This window comes from Corvus hawaiiensis, chromosome Z (assembly GCF_020740725.1).
Source record: "Corvus hawaiiensis isolate bCorHaw1 chromosome Z, bCorHaw1.pri.cur, whole genome shotgun sequence".
Classification (NCBI taxonomy): Eukaryota; Metazoa; Chordata; class Aves; order Passeriformes; family Corvidae; genus Corvus; species Corvus hawaiiensis.
The window spans coordinates 43,216,161-43,233,356 of record NC_063255.1 but is presented as its reverse complement, the minus strand read 5'-3'; the positions used below and the strand labels follow the sequence as shown (position 1 = coordinate 43,233,356).

The 17,196-nt window shown below is 40.4% G+C and overlaps 1 protein-coding gene across 3 annotated transcripts in view; it reads right to left on the bottom strand.

The window, feature by feature from the left end:
• Nucleotides 1–17,196, bottom strand: part of MEGF10 (multiple EGF like domains 10) — an 85,788-nt gene that overhangs the window by 37,402 nt on the left and 31,190 nt on the right. For all 3 annotated transcript variants that reach the window (XM_048292018.1, XM_048292019.1, XM_048292020.1), the window contains 4 exons: nucleotides 8,532–8,778; nucleotides 7,894–8,014; nucleotides 5,913–6,049; nucleotides 3,385–3,597 (listed from right to left, as the gene is read on the bottom strand). In XM_048292018.1, the coding sequence (XP_048147975.1) occupies nucleotides 3,385–3,597; nucleotides 5,913–6,049; nucleotides 7,894–8,014; nucleotides 8,532–8,778 (718 nt within the window). The remainder of the gene's footprint in view (nucleotides 1–3,384; nucleotides 3,598–5,912; nucleotides 6,050–7,893; nucleotides 8,015–8,531; nucleotides 8,779–17,196) is intronic.

Sequence of the window (17,196 nt, the reverse complement as noted above, 5' to 3'; positions counted from 1 at the left end):
AGTGAGTGTCACTGAAGCATCCTTGCACACGTATTGATTGGCACCAAAATTAGTATTCCGTGATCTGTAATTAGATGTAGGAAGCCAAAGCACTTCTGAAGGCTTTTGATGGGTTCTCATGCAGTTATCTTAATTGGCAATAATGCTTAAATATTAAGGTAGGGAAATAAAGAGATGCTGAGAGATACTGGCAGTATATTCTCTTTTACTCCTGGTTGTCTGTTCACACTAGCTGGAAATGCAACCCTACTCTGTATAGAGACAAAAAAAAATACTTGTGGACAGTTCATATTATAGATTTGAAGGACTTAGATGAAATTAATGATTTTTATATGCTTCATGTATGTGTTTTGCTTTTAAAATATCCAAAGGGTGCAGCACCCTAAAAAAATAAATATAAATATCAATAAATATAAAATTTCCGTGAAAAGCTCTTGCACCTGTATGTACAGGCCCATTAGAAAAATGCAAAATTAAAATGCCCTAATCTTTAAAAACAGAGCCAAACTACACAAACCAAACATGTATTACACCAATAATACTGCAATAAATCCTACATACACACCTCAGAAAGGGCATGAGACAAGAAAAACCCCCACTAGTGCTCATGTCAGGAATAAATCTTAATTGCAGGCTGCACTGGACCAAGAGGGTTGGTACAAGAGGGTTGTTACCTGTTGCTGTCCTCTGGGCCCCTCAAACACATTAAAATCTCTCAAGTATAGCTGTTTTTATGCTCTACCAAGCATTTAATAAAGACTGCTGGTACAACCAAGAGCAAGGAAGGGCTTGCCTTTCATTTCCAGGAGCTGCCATCAACCAACAGCAGCAGCAAAACCCCTACAGCTTAGCCCACTCCAAATGCAAATAATGAATTATCGTCAGAGCTGTTCTGATGTGAATTTTTCAATCATAAAACAGTAATAAAGAAAAAAGAACGTGCATTTTTCAGCTATATATGTGAAGAAGTATGTGAAGAAAATGACTGAAAACACAGCTGTATTCTGGAACTTAGGAGCACTTACTTTAGAGCAATATTTTTTGGAGCTTTTTTTTTTCTAAATTAACCTTTAGTTCACTTCTGTATTGATTAATACTAATAACCTAGAGCTCTAATAGCCTAGAGCTCTAAGCCTACCAATAGCTCCTCTTTGAGGATATCTAAACCGGTGATCACACCCAGATGAAAAAAGCTTTTATGGTATCGAGGGCCCCCAAAACAGAACCCCAGACCTTCAGACACACAAAGTTTATTTGCAGAAGGAATTCCACCCCTTTTTTTTCGTGCCCTGGGATTACTTTGCTGCTGAATGGATTAGTGCCATGAAGATCCTCTCAGGATCAGCCAGGCCAAGCTGGGCTTGTGGTAGGCAAGAGAGGGTTGAGAGTATTCCCTGACATGACTGAAGAGCTGTCTCATGGCTGACTGGCATCAAGAGACGAGGACAACCAGACACAACTGGCTTCTAAGAAGATTCTCGAAAGCCTCAAGTGCCCACAGGGAGTTCTGTCTTCTGCATCATTACCCAGATCCCCCCCCGATTCCTGCTGTTTGCTGCTCTCGGTCACTTCCTCACCCAGGGTGAAGGGAGCTTACATATATGTAAAACACAATTGTGAAGCAATGAAAATACTTGTTTTTCTCACACATCGTGATGCTCTGGTAAATATGCTCCTGCACCTTCAGGGCTCTTGAGTGCCTTTGGATTTGTCTATACAAGGGGGGAAATGTCCAAAAAAAGACCAGCCATATGCTGTTGTTTACTCGTGAACATTTGTGATCTGATTTGACCACGAGCCATCTCTTCCAGTGGTATAAATGAAGGAACAGCTGTGTGGAACATGAATCAGAAGTAATCCCTGTAATATTAGAAATGGTATACAGTGCAACACATTCCTGTCAAACCAGGCTGCTGCCAACAGTCTGCAGACAGATTTTCAGGGAAGTAGCTAAGTATAATTCATAACACAACAGTACTTGGTCTGCTAGCCTAATTTGAGAGCTGGAGGGCCCAGCATTTCGTTGCCATTTATTCCTGAACACACTGCCCATATAATAAATTGCTTGATTTTACATCCAAGCAACTCTGTATTTTTTTCGAGGTATTTCAGGCAAATGGGATGAGCAGAAGCACAAGTACACAACTGTAAAAGTGTATACCTGGAAAGGGAAAAGAATTCAGTTCCTTGTCACAGTTTGTCAACAAAAGATGAGTTGAACAACTCTGACAACCCACAAAATAATTTTTCACAGAGAATTAACAGAGAAGCTATTTCCATGCACATCCCTGGATTTAACATCACTGCTAAATTCTGACTAAAAGCTTTTATTTTACCTATGAGGAAAAGTGCATCTTTTATTAATGTACAGCAGCATTCCATGTGACACCCAGTAGTTCCTGTAAATCCCCCTCACAGCTACTTTCAACAGCAAAAATTTAGATTGTGCTCACAAACCTTCTCCAAGGTACTGTTATTAGTAATGCAATTAAGTGTAAGTGAATGCACAATGACCACAGTATGTAATCAGAAGAATTGTTTTGTAACAAGAGAAAGCTGTCCACTATTGTTCTATAAATACGCTGTCTCGCCTCAACTGACATCTGACATCCCTCCCTCACAGCTGAAACTTTGTCTCCAAATAACTAGCTTTTATATTTTCACAACAATATGCTCAAATGCTGTCAAAATCCACAAAAACTAAAAAAATAGGGCTCATTACTGCCTGAATAAGGAGAGATGTGTAAAAGCTAAGCTAATGGGAAAACTGTTTTCATTTGATTTCCAGGGATTGGATTTTACCTGCTCACTAGAAAAAGCACTTAAATGACAAAAAATGTACTTTTCAAACCCAGACTCACAATAGGTGGGCTTCTAAAATTTTGTACTAAAATAGTCACCTACAGCAATTCTTATATACAGAGAGAGACTGAAAGAGAGAAATGCCCAAGCTTCTCACACCCAACTCAGAAAACTTTACACATCCATTGATTTCAATTCAGTCGCTTCTCATCTACAGTAAACCAGAACATGTGAGAGACCATGTGTACTGACTTTATGACTTTATGACCATGATTTACTCAGGTGGCAAACATAGATAAAAGTCATGCTTTGTCTTAGTATTTATTTCATGGGTCAGAGACCAAACACAGCAGTGAATATTATGATCAAATATGCTTGCAAGTAAAAATTCAAACGCTCTTTTGGGTTTGTGTTTTCTTTCTCGTTGTGTTCAGAGAATACCAAATACTTGCAAGTCTTTAGCTGCCTCACCTTGCATGGAAGTATTAGAAAAATCAGGAAACATCCCTTTTCAGGTTATATTTGGATTTCTGTGCTCTATTGAGAAAAAGAAAAAAACAGGGTAGAGGGTGTAAAGCCTACCTCCATGTGTTGGGCATGTGGCAGGGACACTTTTTATCACACTTGAGGCCATAAATTCCCTCGGGGCAGAGCCTGGTTTCACAGTGCTGACCGGTGTACCCTGGCTCACAGAGACAGGCACCACTGATGTGGTAGCACTTCCCACCATTCACACATTTGCAGGTCTCTGCACAATGCAGCCCGTAGGTCCCCACTGGGCATTCATCCTGGCACCTGTCAGGAAAAAAACCCCAAATAATAAAGAAACAAAAAATTGCTTTATTTCCTATAAAAGACAGCTTCTGGAGGTTCAAAGGAAATATGGTTTATGAGGCATGTCTTCTACTGGTTGAAAATGCCACTTAAATAGAGCGGAAATCTGTGTAACTTGGAAAAACATTCAGGAGCCCAAACCCCTTCTTTTCATCTGATTTTTCTGACAGATGAAAACTGAAATCAGTAAACACTTGAGTTTAACCCACATGGGAAAGTAACAATGATTTCTCTTGCTGTTTAAGGAAAATATATCCTAAGAGACTTCTTCACCAAGCTTTTCCTCTCTCATTCATGGACTGTGAGAAGACAGACGCTTTAGCCAAATTAACTTCCTTAATTTTCTATACATGGAAGACATTGTTTAACCTAAAGATCAGTCTGTATCTTTAGCTTGACTACTAAGAAATAAAATTTCAGTATCCTGCTTCTAAAATTTGCAACTCATTAACTGATGATTTTCTGGATAGAAATTTCATTTGGCTATGTCTTATGAGTTTGATGTTTCCAGCTTTGTCTTTTCTGTGTTCTACAAAGGATTTGTTAAATTCTGAATGCCAGTCCAATTAGAGATTGTGCAAAAATACTACTTGATAGTATAGCACACTATTAATGGTTTTCTTTCTTTTTATTTCTCTTTTTGTTCTTTTTCTGTTTTGCTTATAAATTTGGCTTTTTGGTTTAGTTTGTTTTTATGCATGACTGGTGGTTCACTACACAGAATTTCAAAGACACAGGATACAAGGAACTGCAAAATGTAATAGAAATTAGCAGAGACCTCTGACAGAATTAAAATGGGTATACATGTTCATTTCATGCTTCTGCAGTATTTTTCTCAATCTGATACTGATATCCAGAAGTTTCAAGGTATTCATAACTCTGTCCTAACTGAAGTCACCAATTAAATCTTCTTCTCTCCTGAGGTGTAGCATAATAATAGAGCTAATTACCCTGTATCAATTATTCCTGAAGAAGTTATACAAATAAAGCTGTGAAAGAATTTTCCTCGAGTGACAACCAGGAATCCCAGCCAAACTAGAAAAAATTTAACCTTGAAATTTTATTTTATTTTTTTTTAACTGGTAAAACCCACCTCTTTGGTGGTGGCGTGTATGGGCTACCCTCAGACAGTGCCCACACATGGCTGGTAACAGTTCTCTGACTTGAAATAAGGACCAGGTCTACCATCTTGCCTCTGACTCCTTCCTGCCCTTGGAATTATCTTGAAAAATGAAAGAATTGAAAATACAGCCTCTTTTGTGGGAAGAGAGGGAGGCTCAGATTTGCAAAATCTGATCAAAATGGGGCAGCCTGTACGGCATTTCAGATGAAAGTCAGATTTAAATTATTGCAATACGAAAAATTTAATTACTTTTAGAAACACCAGTGTAGAGCAGTGTGTAGACACTTGTGTGGTTACTCCCTTGAATTTCCCTGGAGCCCTGTCCATGTCTGTCTAAATGCATCTACCACCTTCTGCACTGTTTCTTCACAGACACAAATATAACTTTGGCATGCAAATGGCTCTAGACTAATTATTTCTCTTCTTCACGAGGTCTTTTTCCACATTATGTCTGGCAGAGCACTCCCTATGTCCTGTGAACACTCGTGTGGGAAGTGCATATGGTTACAATACCCACAGCTGCTGGCAGAGATCCTCTGGACTGACCCCAGTGATTAGGCTGCTGCTGACACCAGAAAATGAGTTGTGTGCTGCTTAAAATACATGCAGGAAAACGTTCTTTCATCGCTTTCCACTGCCTTCAAAGGTGATGTCTCACTCTACTATCTTTCCAATCTGCCAAAGCTGACTTTTAGTCATCAGAAAATGAAATGCTTCATTTCATTTGAGCGGAGTATTTTTAGGAGACAACCCTCCAGCCTGCTCCCTTTGAAGAGGGATTGAACGAGCCTCCCTTGCTGCTATGAGTGCCAGACATCTGCACAAACCCATGAACCTCCCTCCTCACGCCTCCACCACAGCCCAGCCTGCACCACTCTGCACGACAGTCCACACAAGAAGTGCCAGAGCTCAGGGCCCAGCAGGAAAACACTGAAACCCAGCAGTTCCTTCACAGAAGTGTTCTTCCACATGGACACTTGCAACTTGGAACCCAGCGTCAGCTGAGTGACACAGCAAACATTTCACCATCAAAACCAGCACTTTTAATCGTATCACAGATCCATTCATTGCTCTTTCTACCAGCTTCTGAAGTTTCCCTGTTGTAGCAGAGCCCCCCAGGCTCAGCAGGCTGGCAGGAATGGGTTTTCCTTACCGTTCCCCTGTGTAGCCCGGGCTGCAGTGGCAGTGACCTGTTGCTGAGTCGCAGGTCCCTCCGTTGTGGCACTGGCACTCCTGAGAGCAGTTCTTCCCATAACGACCCTCAGGACAAGGCTGACCACAGACCATGCCCTGTGAGCGCAGAAGAGAAAACTTAGTGTTAAGAGTTGGGACTGCAGCTTGAATGGACAAGGAAGAAATGAGGGAAGGTCAAGGAGATCCCGTATTACTCGCCCAGTGCTGATCTTGGAAATGCCAGACCCTTCTCCAGCTTTAAACGTGCGGCATGTTCCAGCACTGGAGGAATAATCTTCTAGGATTTCCATGCTGGAAATAAAAGCTTATGAAAAACACTCTCCCTAAGCACCTGTGAAAACACTTACACATTTAAGACTAACTGATGTCAAGCTCTTCCCAATTTATTTACCAGGAGTACTATATATCAATGCACAAAGGAATGCCCTCCAGTGAATAGAGGTGTAGGAATCAGCAGTTGCTCTAATGCCCCAATTACTCTATTTTATGGTAAGTTGGGGTTTTGTTGTGATGAATGAAAAAGCTGTTTGTAATTTCACTTAAAGCAGCATGTCCTAAAAGCTTAAGTAGCATGATTGCTCCTTTCAATGGGTTTTGAATTTCTGCACTGCCTTTTACATCCTTGGAACTAATTACACCTGGGTGGTGAAGGAAACATCAGAACCTAAGGCTTTTAAGAAGCCATTTCAAGAAAAAGGTATTTACAGGCATTTCACCAGACAAAAGACATCCAGGTATTTCATCTAATATAAGACTGCAGCATTTGCACCTGGCTACTTTAAACCTCCCTTACAGGAAAAGCAAAAAAAAGGTTATGCTGACAAAGTAGTATTTCACAGAACTGAAACTTTAAAATTAAAACTTATGCTTAAATAATTAGTTGGAATGGAAAATTAGTCAGAGGTCTAAAAAGTAATGTACTAGTTAACACACCTACTGGTATAAAATTTTCCTCACTGCTTCATGTGCTATCTCATTTTTTAGTAGCTGTGTTTAGGCAGATAAAGGGAGTCAAGAATTTATGCAAACATTTGTATTCTATGACCAGTAATTTTGTCTCTTTTAGTGTGAAATGGAATAAAAAGTAAAAATAGCCATATTCCAAGCTAGGTAGTCAGGTGTGCTACTCAAACTCACAAACAGAGATTGTATTTTATAGCCACGCTCTCTAGTTGGTGAAAAACTGACCTCTGGCACAGGTTATGTCAATACAATATAATCACAAGGTAATTAAATGATCAGTAAATGTGAATTTTCACACAAAATGAACATTTAAACAGAAAATATTATCCAATGTTCATGATCAATATAATCAGCAAATGTATTTAAAGAATTTATTTGGGCCTTGATCACCATCCAACTTCATTATCTGCCAACTCAAGAGTTGGCAGCCTGGTAGCAAGGGAAGGCAATTTGCAGCTCCAAGGTCAGGTCTTCTTTCCCCATCCTCTGATAAAATGGGATGAAGCCTAAAGATAATGTCAAAGATCTGATGTCCCATCTCCTCACCAACAATGAACACAGTACCTACAGGTTTAGGGTTTTTTTCCATGCATACTGGACATACAAAAATGGGCAAAAATCCCACTATTAATATATACAATGGCATCACCTCCCTATAATATCAACTTACATGGAGAAATCAATGACTTCCAGGCAAGATCTAATGGATATTGCCTTGTCACAGCACAACTCATGTCTTTTGCTTCCCAGAATCTGACACAGTTAAAAAGGCAGTGCAGAACTGGAGCATTTTCAGTAACAGATGGTTTTGCAAGTATTTTATTTCAGTCCCTTATGCTAAAATATGTTTCTCGTTACTCCTGGCTACAAGCAGACCGCATTTGCTATCCTCGTTTGCTACCCTTTTTTTCCTGTTGAAATGTACAAATATGGAAGTTTTGGGGGGGGCTGTGCGGATTTCAGAGCGTGTGTTTTACCATCCATCCCGGCGGGCAGGAGCACTCCCCGGTGACGTGGTGACAGACTCCTCCATTCTGGCACGGGCACCTCTCCTCGCACTGCGGGCCATGCTTCCCGGGGGGACACAGGTCCTCACAGCTGTGCAGGGGGTGGGGACAGCAACAGACACTCGTTACCACAGGCCCCAGACACCTCTTTTACTGCTGCCATTATTAGTTCTTCCAGCCAAAAGCATGGAGAAGAGAGCAGTGTGACACACAGAGGGATGCACACCGAGTGTTGTGTGTGGCATCCACACAACAGATCTAAGGAAACAGACCTGGCATTCTAGGAATTACTCCTTCCCAAGCCGTTTCTTTATACTCAGTTTGGCACTCATTCACTGCTGCTGACACAGCTCTGGAATGACCAAGGCCAAACAACTCCATGTTCCAATGCCATTTTCCAAACCTGTGGCCAAACTGCCTTCGTGACAGCCACGAAGAACCCCCTGCTGCTCCTTTTCGTGCGTTTTTAATGGTCTGGGTCAAGGCTTCTTCTCTTGGCTGCACATCTGAACATGCTCTGCAACATGGGTTTGCCCAAACCCGCTTACTCAACTCTTCAAAACTTGTAACCCCCCCCCTCCCCAAAAAATGACACAGCCGCTGCTTACAAGGCGCCGGTGTAGCCGGGGGGACACCTGCACTCCCCGGTGACGTGGTCGCAGGTGGCTCCGTTCTGGCACTGGCACTTCTGGTGGCAGTCGTTGCCGTAGGAGCCGGGGTCGCAGCGCTCCTCACAGCGCCAGCCCTTGAAGCCCGCGGAGCAGTGGCAGGCGCCGGTGATGGGGTTGCACAGGGCCCCGTTCTTGCACTGGCAGCGGCTGCTGCAGTGGGGTCCCCAGTGGTCGCTGTCGCACGCTGGGCGGGCAGAGGGAGAGAAGTGCAGCGGTTTTAGAGTAGTTTTTATGTTACAGCACGGGAGGTGATGCGCGTTGATCGTACAACAAGAAGAAAAAAGTTATTAAATGGAAATAGGTATTCCTCCTTGGTCCTTAAGGATTGTAGCAGGCAGGCCAGACTTAATTTATGCAATTCATGCAAATGATTCTTCTTGAGAAAAGCCAGCGTTACAAAACATGAGGCTGAGAAAAAAATGCAAGCCTGAATCCCTTAGTTCTCAAAACTCTTCATTATGACTCTCCACCATCAAACCATAGCTTCCCTTTACAGAGGGAACTCTTGCTAACTTACAAAAAAGTAGTTTAAATCCACCAACAACTGTCTGAATCCCACAAGGAAGTTGCAAAGCTTGCTCGGTGTAGACTTACAATTTTGGACAATTCAAAGAATTCCTCCTTGTTCATGTAATTGCAAAGATTTCCTTTGCAATCTTGCAATATACTGATAGGGCAAAAGAAAACACAAGAAGCACCTCATCAAGCAATAGGAAATTAACAATTATATGCTTAAACTTAATCTGGATGTTACAAATTTGGTTATCCAAAGTGTCTTTACGATCATTCAAATCCATCTTTTCTTGTCTGCCCCAATGCATCCCATTAAAGCCCTATAAGCAAACCATTCAGAGGGTATTTCAGCATCAAAAGAAGAACTTAAGGAAGAAATTTTATCTTAAGAAACACAGGAGTCCTGTAAAGAGCCAGAAGATTAAGGTCACCTGGAGTTCAACAGGAATGTGTTAATCATATGGTCAAATGATCTGATTTTATTTTTATGTTCTGTTGATAACAGCAGCACAATGGGAAAGCTTCAATTGCAGCGACTGTGAGCCCAGGCTCTCCTCTTGAAGACTGACAACCATTGTTCTCCCAGTCTTCTCCTGGGGCAAAAAAGCCAGGCAGAGAACAGGCACACTTTCCTAGACTAATGCAAAGTAATTCAAGAATGCTCCTCAGGGTAGGAATTACTCAGCTGTAAGAGCTGTTCACCCAGGCTACAGAAAAAAAAAAAAAAAAAAAAGGAATTAGGGTCTTTTCAAGAATCTACTCCTTAAGGGGTTTTTTTTTTCTAGGATAGGTCACTAGAACATGCATCCATAAATGGAGATATTGTGAGTACTTACACATAATAAAATGGAGAGCAACAGAAAGCAGTGTTATGTATTATAAACACCCAGCAATGCTGCTGGGCTGTAAGAACAACTGCCCATCTATTACTGGCCTCTCTCTTTAAAGATGGTTTGTTGTGGACAAACAACAGGTCTACAACAGTTCTGTAGTGCACTGCTGCCTACAGCACACTGCATCTCTCCAATTGCCTTTTGACATGATAACTTTCAGCATTATCGATGTCTGCATAGAGCAGAATGTGTAATCCTCATGCTCAACCAGTCAGGAAACTAGCTATTTTGGGATATATAAAAATACATCTATGTCTGTCGAGATGTCTGAGACAGTCACGTGTTCTGTTAAGAGTGGGCATAAACCCCTACTTTTATTTATTATTTTTTAATTTTTTTAATTAACACATTAGTCCAGATTCAATTGAAAGTCTTCTTCCTTTGGCAAAATTTCAATTTCTGCCGTTCCTCATGTAAAAATTAAGTAATAAATTAAAAAATCAATTAAAAAAACCCCAACAAACAAACAAAAAAAAACCCTGTCTGGGCATGTCTGCTAAACAGGAGAATCCAGACTGATTGTCACACCACAACTGTTCCAGTGCAGAGCTCAGGCAAGGATGGAGGCAGCCAGAACATGCCCTCGCTACGAAGATGGGACTGGCAAGAGAAGATTTATTCTTGGTTGAAAAGTGAGAGAGTGAGAGGTTGTGCTCTTTCACCAGCTGCTGGGAATGGGGTATTTGGTGCAGCCAACAACATTGCTGCAGCTTCCTGAAGACCCAGTGCAACGAGTCTGAGAGCCACAGGGACCAGAAACTTCTCCTACCAAGCATCTGCCACTGCATCCAGCACCCAGCCTCACTTGGGGAGCATGTACTGCCCAGTGCATACCCATTAATTAGTTTCCTGGCATGACCTTCTCATTATGTTTGCAGGAAATCATTAAAATAAAAACACATCCTATGGCTGGCAAAGGATTCCCAGTCTCAAGACCATTCTCCTGGCAATGAGCAGATGAATAAGAAATACTGACTTTGCAATCTCTCATGACATTCCACCAGGACAGTGGTGGCCCCACCACGGTGCAGTTTTGCCCCAACCCCTTCACACAAGGCTTTGTCACCAGCCTTCCATCCACCTTTGACTTATGGGGAGAACTGTGGAGAAATGTGCAGGATTAAGGGGAATAAATAATAATACTGAACAAGACAGATAAATCAGGTCTTTCACCTCTTTGTCCCCTGACTGATCATCACTAATATTCTGCATAGGAAATCAGAGTGATTTGTCAGAAACTGATGCTCAGTTTACTATTAAAAAAGAAGAAGGCAAAGGGTAGAAATGTTTCCTGTAGCAAGTTTTGATTACTTTTAATTAGTTTTGGATCTTAAATTTACCAATTATTATATCAGACTATTTCTGCTGCTTCCTAGGATTCGAAGACTGAGAAAGTTGTGTTGGAAGTCACACACATCTGCTAATTTGGTGGAATGGGAGAGTCTTGAGAGTTAAGGACTGTCAGGTTAGAGAGTGTCAGCTGGAGTTTAATGAGAATAGCTGTGCTGGCTGCACCAGGTCACAGGCACACATGCTCAGGGCACACACCACAGGCAGGCACACGCAAGAGCCTCAGACACTGATTTTCTGAACAGATCCAGAGCTGTAAATCATCTCTCTCAGAAAAAGGGGAAAGGGGAGCAATGCACAGAGACAAGAGCCCCATGCTCAGAATTTCAGTACAAGGATGATGCCTCTCAGCCACAATCACTCCTGCAAAGTCTAAATCACTCAGAGGTGCAAACCCCAGCCAGTAAACCAGCATTAATTCTCTGTGTTGATTGTACAGAACTGGCCTACTGCTGTTCTGTCTTACACAGCACACCTTCTTTGCCTTTCACACATTACATTTACCCTCAGGTTTTTATGTTTTAAACAGAAGAGTGAGTTAGGCTCCCTGTCGGCTTTTGCAGCAGATTCACAGTGTCCTTTCTGCCTTCACCTAATGCTGTAGGGGAAAACACAAAAGATGCATAATCACCACTGTTAACACCATGGTATTAATGCCACATCTTCTTGTATTTTTTATCCTTTTATCCATTTCCATTATCATCTGGGAATATCTTTTTTGTCACCACAGTAGGCCCTGTGCACATCACACAGTGACACAGCCACAGGAAGGAGAACTTTGCTCTCCAAAGGCTGCTCAGCAAAACCAGGAGTTCACCTCTGGAATAAGGGCACTGCATTGCAGGAATTCTGTTTAATATGAGCACTATGGTAAGAATCTCTAAGGCTATGCAGGTCTACCATGATAAAAATTCTTGCTGACACTGAGGGCCAAGTGACTTGAGAAACAGTGAGAAGCTCAAGGATTCAATGGTGAAAGAAAACCACCTTGGAGAAGAAACTGAAGCTTGTGATGGAAACTGGTACCAATTTGGGGCCTTTTGTAGCATCTTTGAAGGTGTAAAGTTCTGTTGTATAGCATATGATTTCCTTTTAAAATAACTGTAATGCACATTGTTATTGTGCTGGGCTAAATGTGGTTTTATGCAAATGGTTTTTGTGATTTACAAACTGGGGTGGTGGGAACCCCAATACTTAATTTATTCTTTTTAATGATTTTTTTTCTAACAATCTGGAACATGTGTGTAGAATTTGGCAACTACTTTATTGCTCGTTATAAACAAAAAACACTTTTAACTAAATATGGTCACATGCTTGTAAGGTTTTTTTCTTGCTTTTTAAAAATGTTGATTTCATTAAAGGGCAACAAAAAGAAAAGTGCAAACAAGTCCCAGTTTATTCTTGACAAACTCACCTGGATCACCTACAGTTCTGCACGTCTCTACAGGCTGGCCAATAAGGAAAAAAAAATGAGGCTATCAGATCAAGCCAAAGATCAGTTCAGAAGAAAAACCTCCTTAGAAACTCTAACTTGCAACTACCTTTTTAACTATGCCACAATTTCCCTTATACCTTTATACTCAAGCCAGACAATGTTTATTGCAATGCTATTTTTAAGGATCTTTTTTTGTTATTGGGGAGGCAGAAGAACTACAGCAAAACTAAGATTTACTGTTCTTGCTGTCAGTTTTTTGCAGGTGTCTCATATGCAGTACCAAGACAACTAAATGAGATTTTAGTCTATCTTACCCATCTTTCTGCAAAACACATTGCAGTGTGTTCCTGGAAATACATACCACTGCTTCAAAACAGAGGAGATTCTTATCACTTCATTAGGCTTATGTATTTTTATGGTCTTTTAGAAAAACTGAAAAAATTCCCTACCACAGACAGCAGGGAGTGAATACTCCCTCCCTCAGAATGCAATATTGTGAAGTATAAATTTAAAATAACCTAACACTGGCAAATACACATATTCCTATCTCTCTGCCCTCAAAAGTCTCAGCATAGTTTCTTAAGAAAGTTGCAAGGAACTACAGCCTTTAGTAAGTGAAGTGTGATTTCCCTTGCTTCAGCATGTAAAACAAACTGAAGATGCTCATAGCTTCGACATCCTTCCTTCCTTCCTTTTCTTTTCCTTCCCTTCCTTCCTTCCTTCCTTTTCTTTTCCTTCCCTTCCTTCCTTTTTACTTTTGCTTCCTTCCTTCTTCCCTCTCTTTTCCCTTCCTTCCTGCCTTGTCACATCGAGGGCAACTCTAAATCTCTGTGCCATCCTTTGCATCCCTTCTTTGATTCTCAGATCTCCAATACCTTGTCCTTGCTCTCATGACCTTTATGGTCTGCCCTTCATCCATCAGTTTCACATTTACATCACCCAATGTGAGTAAAAAAGGCCAATACTGAGAAAACTTTGATTTATCCAAAGGAGTACCCCACTGACAGTCTTGTTACTACGAACAAGATTGCTAATCCCTGGACATGCCCCAAGGCATGACTTCCAAGATCAACAGAAGGGAAATCCATTGATTCACTGAGCAAAAACCACAAAAATATGGATGTTATCAGTAATCTATACTCACATCACCCCTACTGGAAAGTTTAGAGAGTATTCTTGAAACTACTCTCTGCTATTTCCATCTGGTTAGCTGCAGATCTAAATGGATGGCATTTGCTTCCCTCAGGATATTCCTGCAGCATAGGGAACAGATAATAATTCTCCCAACTGGAATTTAAGCTAAGTAAAAGTAAATTCCTGCTGATTTTGAAAGCTATAAATACTCAAAGTGTGTTTTAACTTTGACAAGATGCATGAAGCCCCTAGTGACATCGGCTTGTCTGTCAGCCTGGAAAGCAAGACAGCAAATGTGGAACATGGCAAACAGAAGTTTCAGAGATGAGTCAAAAAAGCCAGGAAACAAAGCCAGCTACTCTGAAAACTAGAATAAAAACATCCTGTTGAAAACATTTAAAGTCTTATTTCATAAAACCATGGATTATTCTCCATTTAATTCTTTTTTTTTTTTTTTTGCTCTGTTCTAGTCATCTCAAAATGCTATGAAAATATAGGCACATGCATATTAAAAAAAAAAATCTTTTTTTACTTCAGAGAATCACTTGTAATAATTATAAAATACCAATGTCTTTGACTAAAAGACCTACTTTACCTACATCCTAGACACAAAAATGCATGGAATTTTTTTTTTTTTTTTTCAGAATGCCATTTCTATTGGATCTGGAATTTTCTTTCAGTCTTTTGTTTCTATCTGATTGCATTTGTTATACTGTAGGCCTTTTACCCTGTGGCGTATTTTTCATTGTTACTTTTTGTTTTGTGTGTAAGAAAGGATTTTTATTCAAAATGCTAAGCTGAAATTTAATTCAGGGGTTTTTCTTGTTTACTTTATAGAAGCCTTTTGATCCGTGAAGTGGAAGAACAATGAAAATGTGTTTTTCAGATCTTATGAAAGACTGGAACTATATGCCTTTCACATGCCATAAATTTCCAAGACTCTTTAAAGTGCTTTGGACAGCAGAATACAAGGATGGATAATTGATAAGGAAAACACACACAGATGGTAGTTGGTGATCATTTTATCATGTTACTGAGGTAAAACCTGTTAAAAATAATTATTATTATAGGAAAAATTTTAAGAACCTGCTTGTACCACATCCTGTCCATGACCCTGATTTTGCACAGATGTCCTTGTAGAACCATAAGTTAGCTTTTTTCCCCATTTTTTTATTTTTTTGCAATGACTTGAAGGTCATCTTAGGTTTTTTATTTTTTAAATTAGCACAAATGGTATCCTTCACATCCTTGAAAACCTACTTAGCAAGCCACTGAAAATATATAAGCCTGCCAATATATAAGGCAGATTGAAATTAAATCAGCACTAAAAAGACTTATACACTGCTACTAGGAAAAAAACACGCCACAGACCTTATTAAAAAAAATCAACTTAGGCAAACAGTACAAATTACTGAGTTTCCAAAACGATGAAAAGCAGAAATGAAAAGTTTCTCTGGTCCAGAAAACATTCACAAAGCAATAAAACCATTACCATTTACTGGAATGCCTTCCTTTCAGTAAATCCCAACATAAGTAAATTTAATAACTTTTTTTTGGAGAAAACAATTTTTTTGTTTCTACTTTTGCTTAAAGACTGATACTGTAATTAAGCAAAATTCTGAGGCATGGCCATGAAATCTATTAATTTCCCTAGAACTCCTAGACCAAAATGGTTCATAGGACAAAAAATACACTAAACGGAAGAATTTTATTATTTCAGATTCATAGTCATTTCTAGACAAGCAGAGGTGCTATGCAGCCCTGGAAATTTTGATGCCACCTGCCACAGAAACACTGTACTGACTCTGTTAAAAATGAGGGTGATGGCAACTTCCATTAGTATCTGTTTTTCCTATTTGCACCTGATCTGATTTGCTGGTGGCTTAGTTTCTCAACTCAAAGATATTCAGCCTTGTTAGAGGAGAAAATGAAGTATTCAGCTGGAAAAACTGAGGAGAAGTCAGTCAGGGAAGTTACAGCAGCAGTAATTGCAGAAGAATTATGGGTAGTGAACATAGTGAAGACACATTAAATATGAACAGGTTAAATTTAAGATTGTTTATGACCTGCTGGCACTTTTGTTTGGGAGCTGGGCTGGGGGCTGTTCTGCACTACTTGAATGAGCTATTTCTCTACATTTTCCATAAAAGTAAATAGCTCTCTGCCAGGATACTTTGCAGTTTTGCCTGTGTGTTTACCAGCTCCCCAGTTCTGGGAACCAAGCCTTCCTAATGCAAGGATGTGGTTAAAACCAGAACTTATTTCTGCAGCCTGCTGGATGTCCTGTAAAACTCAGGGATGAGCTAACTCTCTAAGCACATCTTGCAAGCTCCATTAGTCAAAATGCTCTTGACAAAGAAAAAGGAAAGCAATGCCCTGGCCAAAAAAAAGCTCAGTTCAGGATTCTGTGCCATCAGGGTGTGCAAGGTGGTTCCAGGCACCTGCCTGGCAGCTGCACCACCTCACTTGCAAAAGTCACACATCCACCTCTGCAGGGTTAAAGGAAATCAAGGGCTCCACTGGGAAACTGGCACTGCTCGTGGCTCACGTGAGTGTCTCACACACATTAATGCCAAGGGATCCAGTTTCTGCCACAGTCTGCATCTGCCAAGTCCCATGAAGAAAACAGCGAGATTTTCACGGAATTTGTGAACTTTACAAAACACCCACGGCTATGAAGGAAATCTGATAGTAGCAGAGCTACTGTAGTTTAAAAGTTACCTTAAAAAGCCCATTTAAAGGTAAAGGTTTCTCTGAGATGCCAGCCTTAAGCCTGCAGCTCAATGTATTAAGGAAAAATCCAATTTTCTTCTCATGCTTTACAAATCCCTGGAGACAAATTACGTCTTCGTGGCAATTTTTCTACTCCCATGACTTCAGACTATAGTCTCAATAAAGCTCTGCTAATCACCAACAGAATCATATTACAAATTAAAACCCAGTGATTCAAACAAATCTCAAGATTACTTAAGCACAACAAAAATGGAAGAATCTTATTCCCATTTTCACAATCAATTCTAACCATGCTTTGGTCATAAACCAAAGACATGCCATTCCCTTTTTCCTTTACCACTCAGGCCAGCTGGGGGGATCACAAGGCTACAACCATTTCAGACAAGTCAGTGTAATATTGATTTTTGCCTCTGCTCCAGCTTATCCAGAAAGTGTCCTATCGATTTTGAAGGAATTATTTGCAGACTGCTAGGCATGAGAAGAAAAACAAAGTGGATGTCCTGGTTGCTTCGTGGCACTCCACCTGAGGCTGGTTGTGGATCTG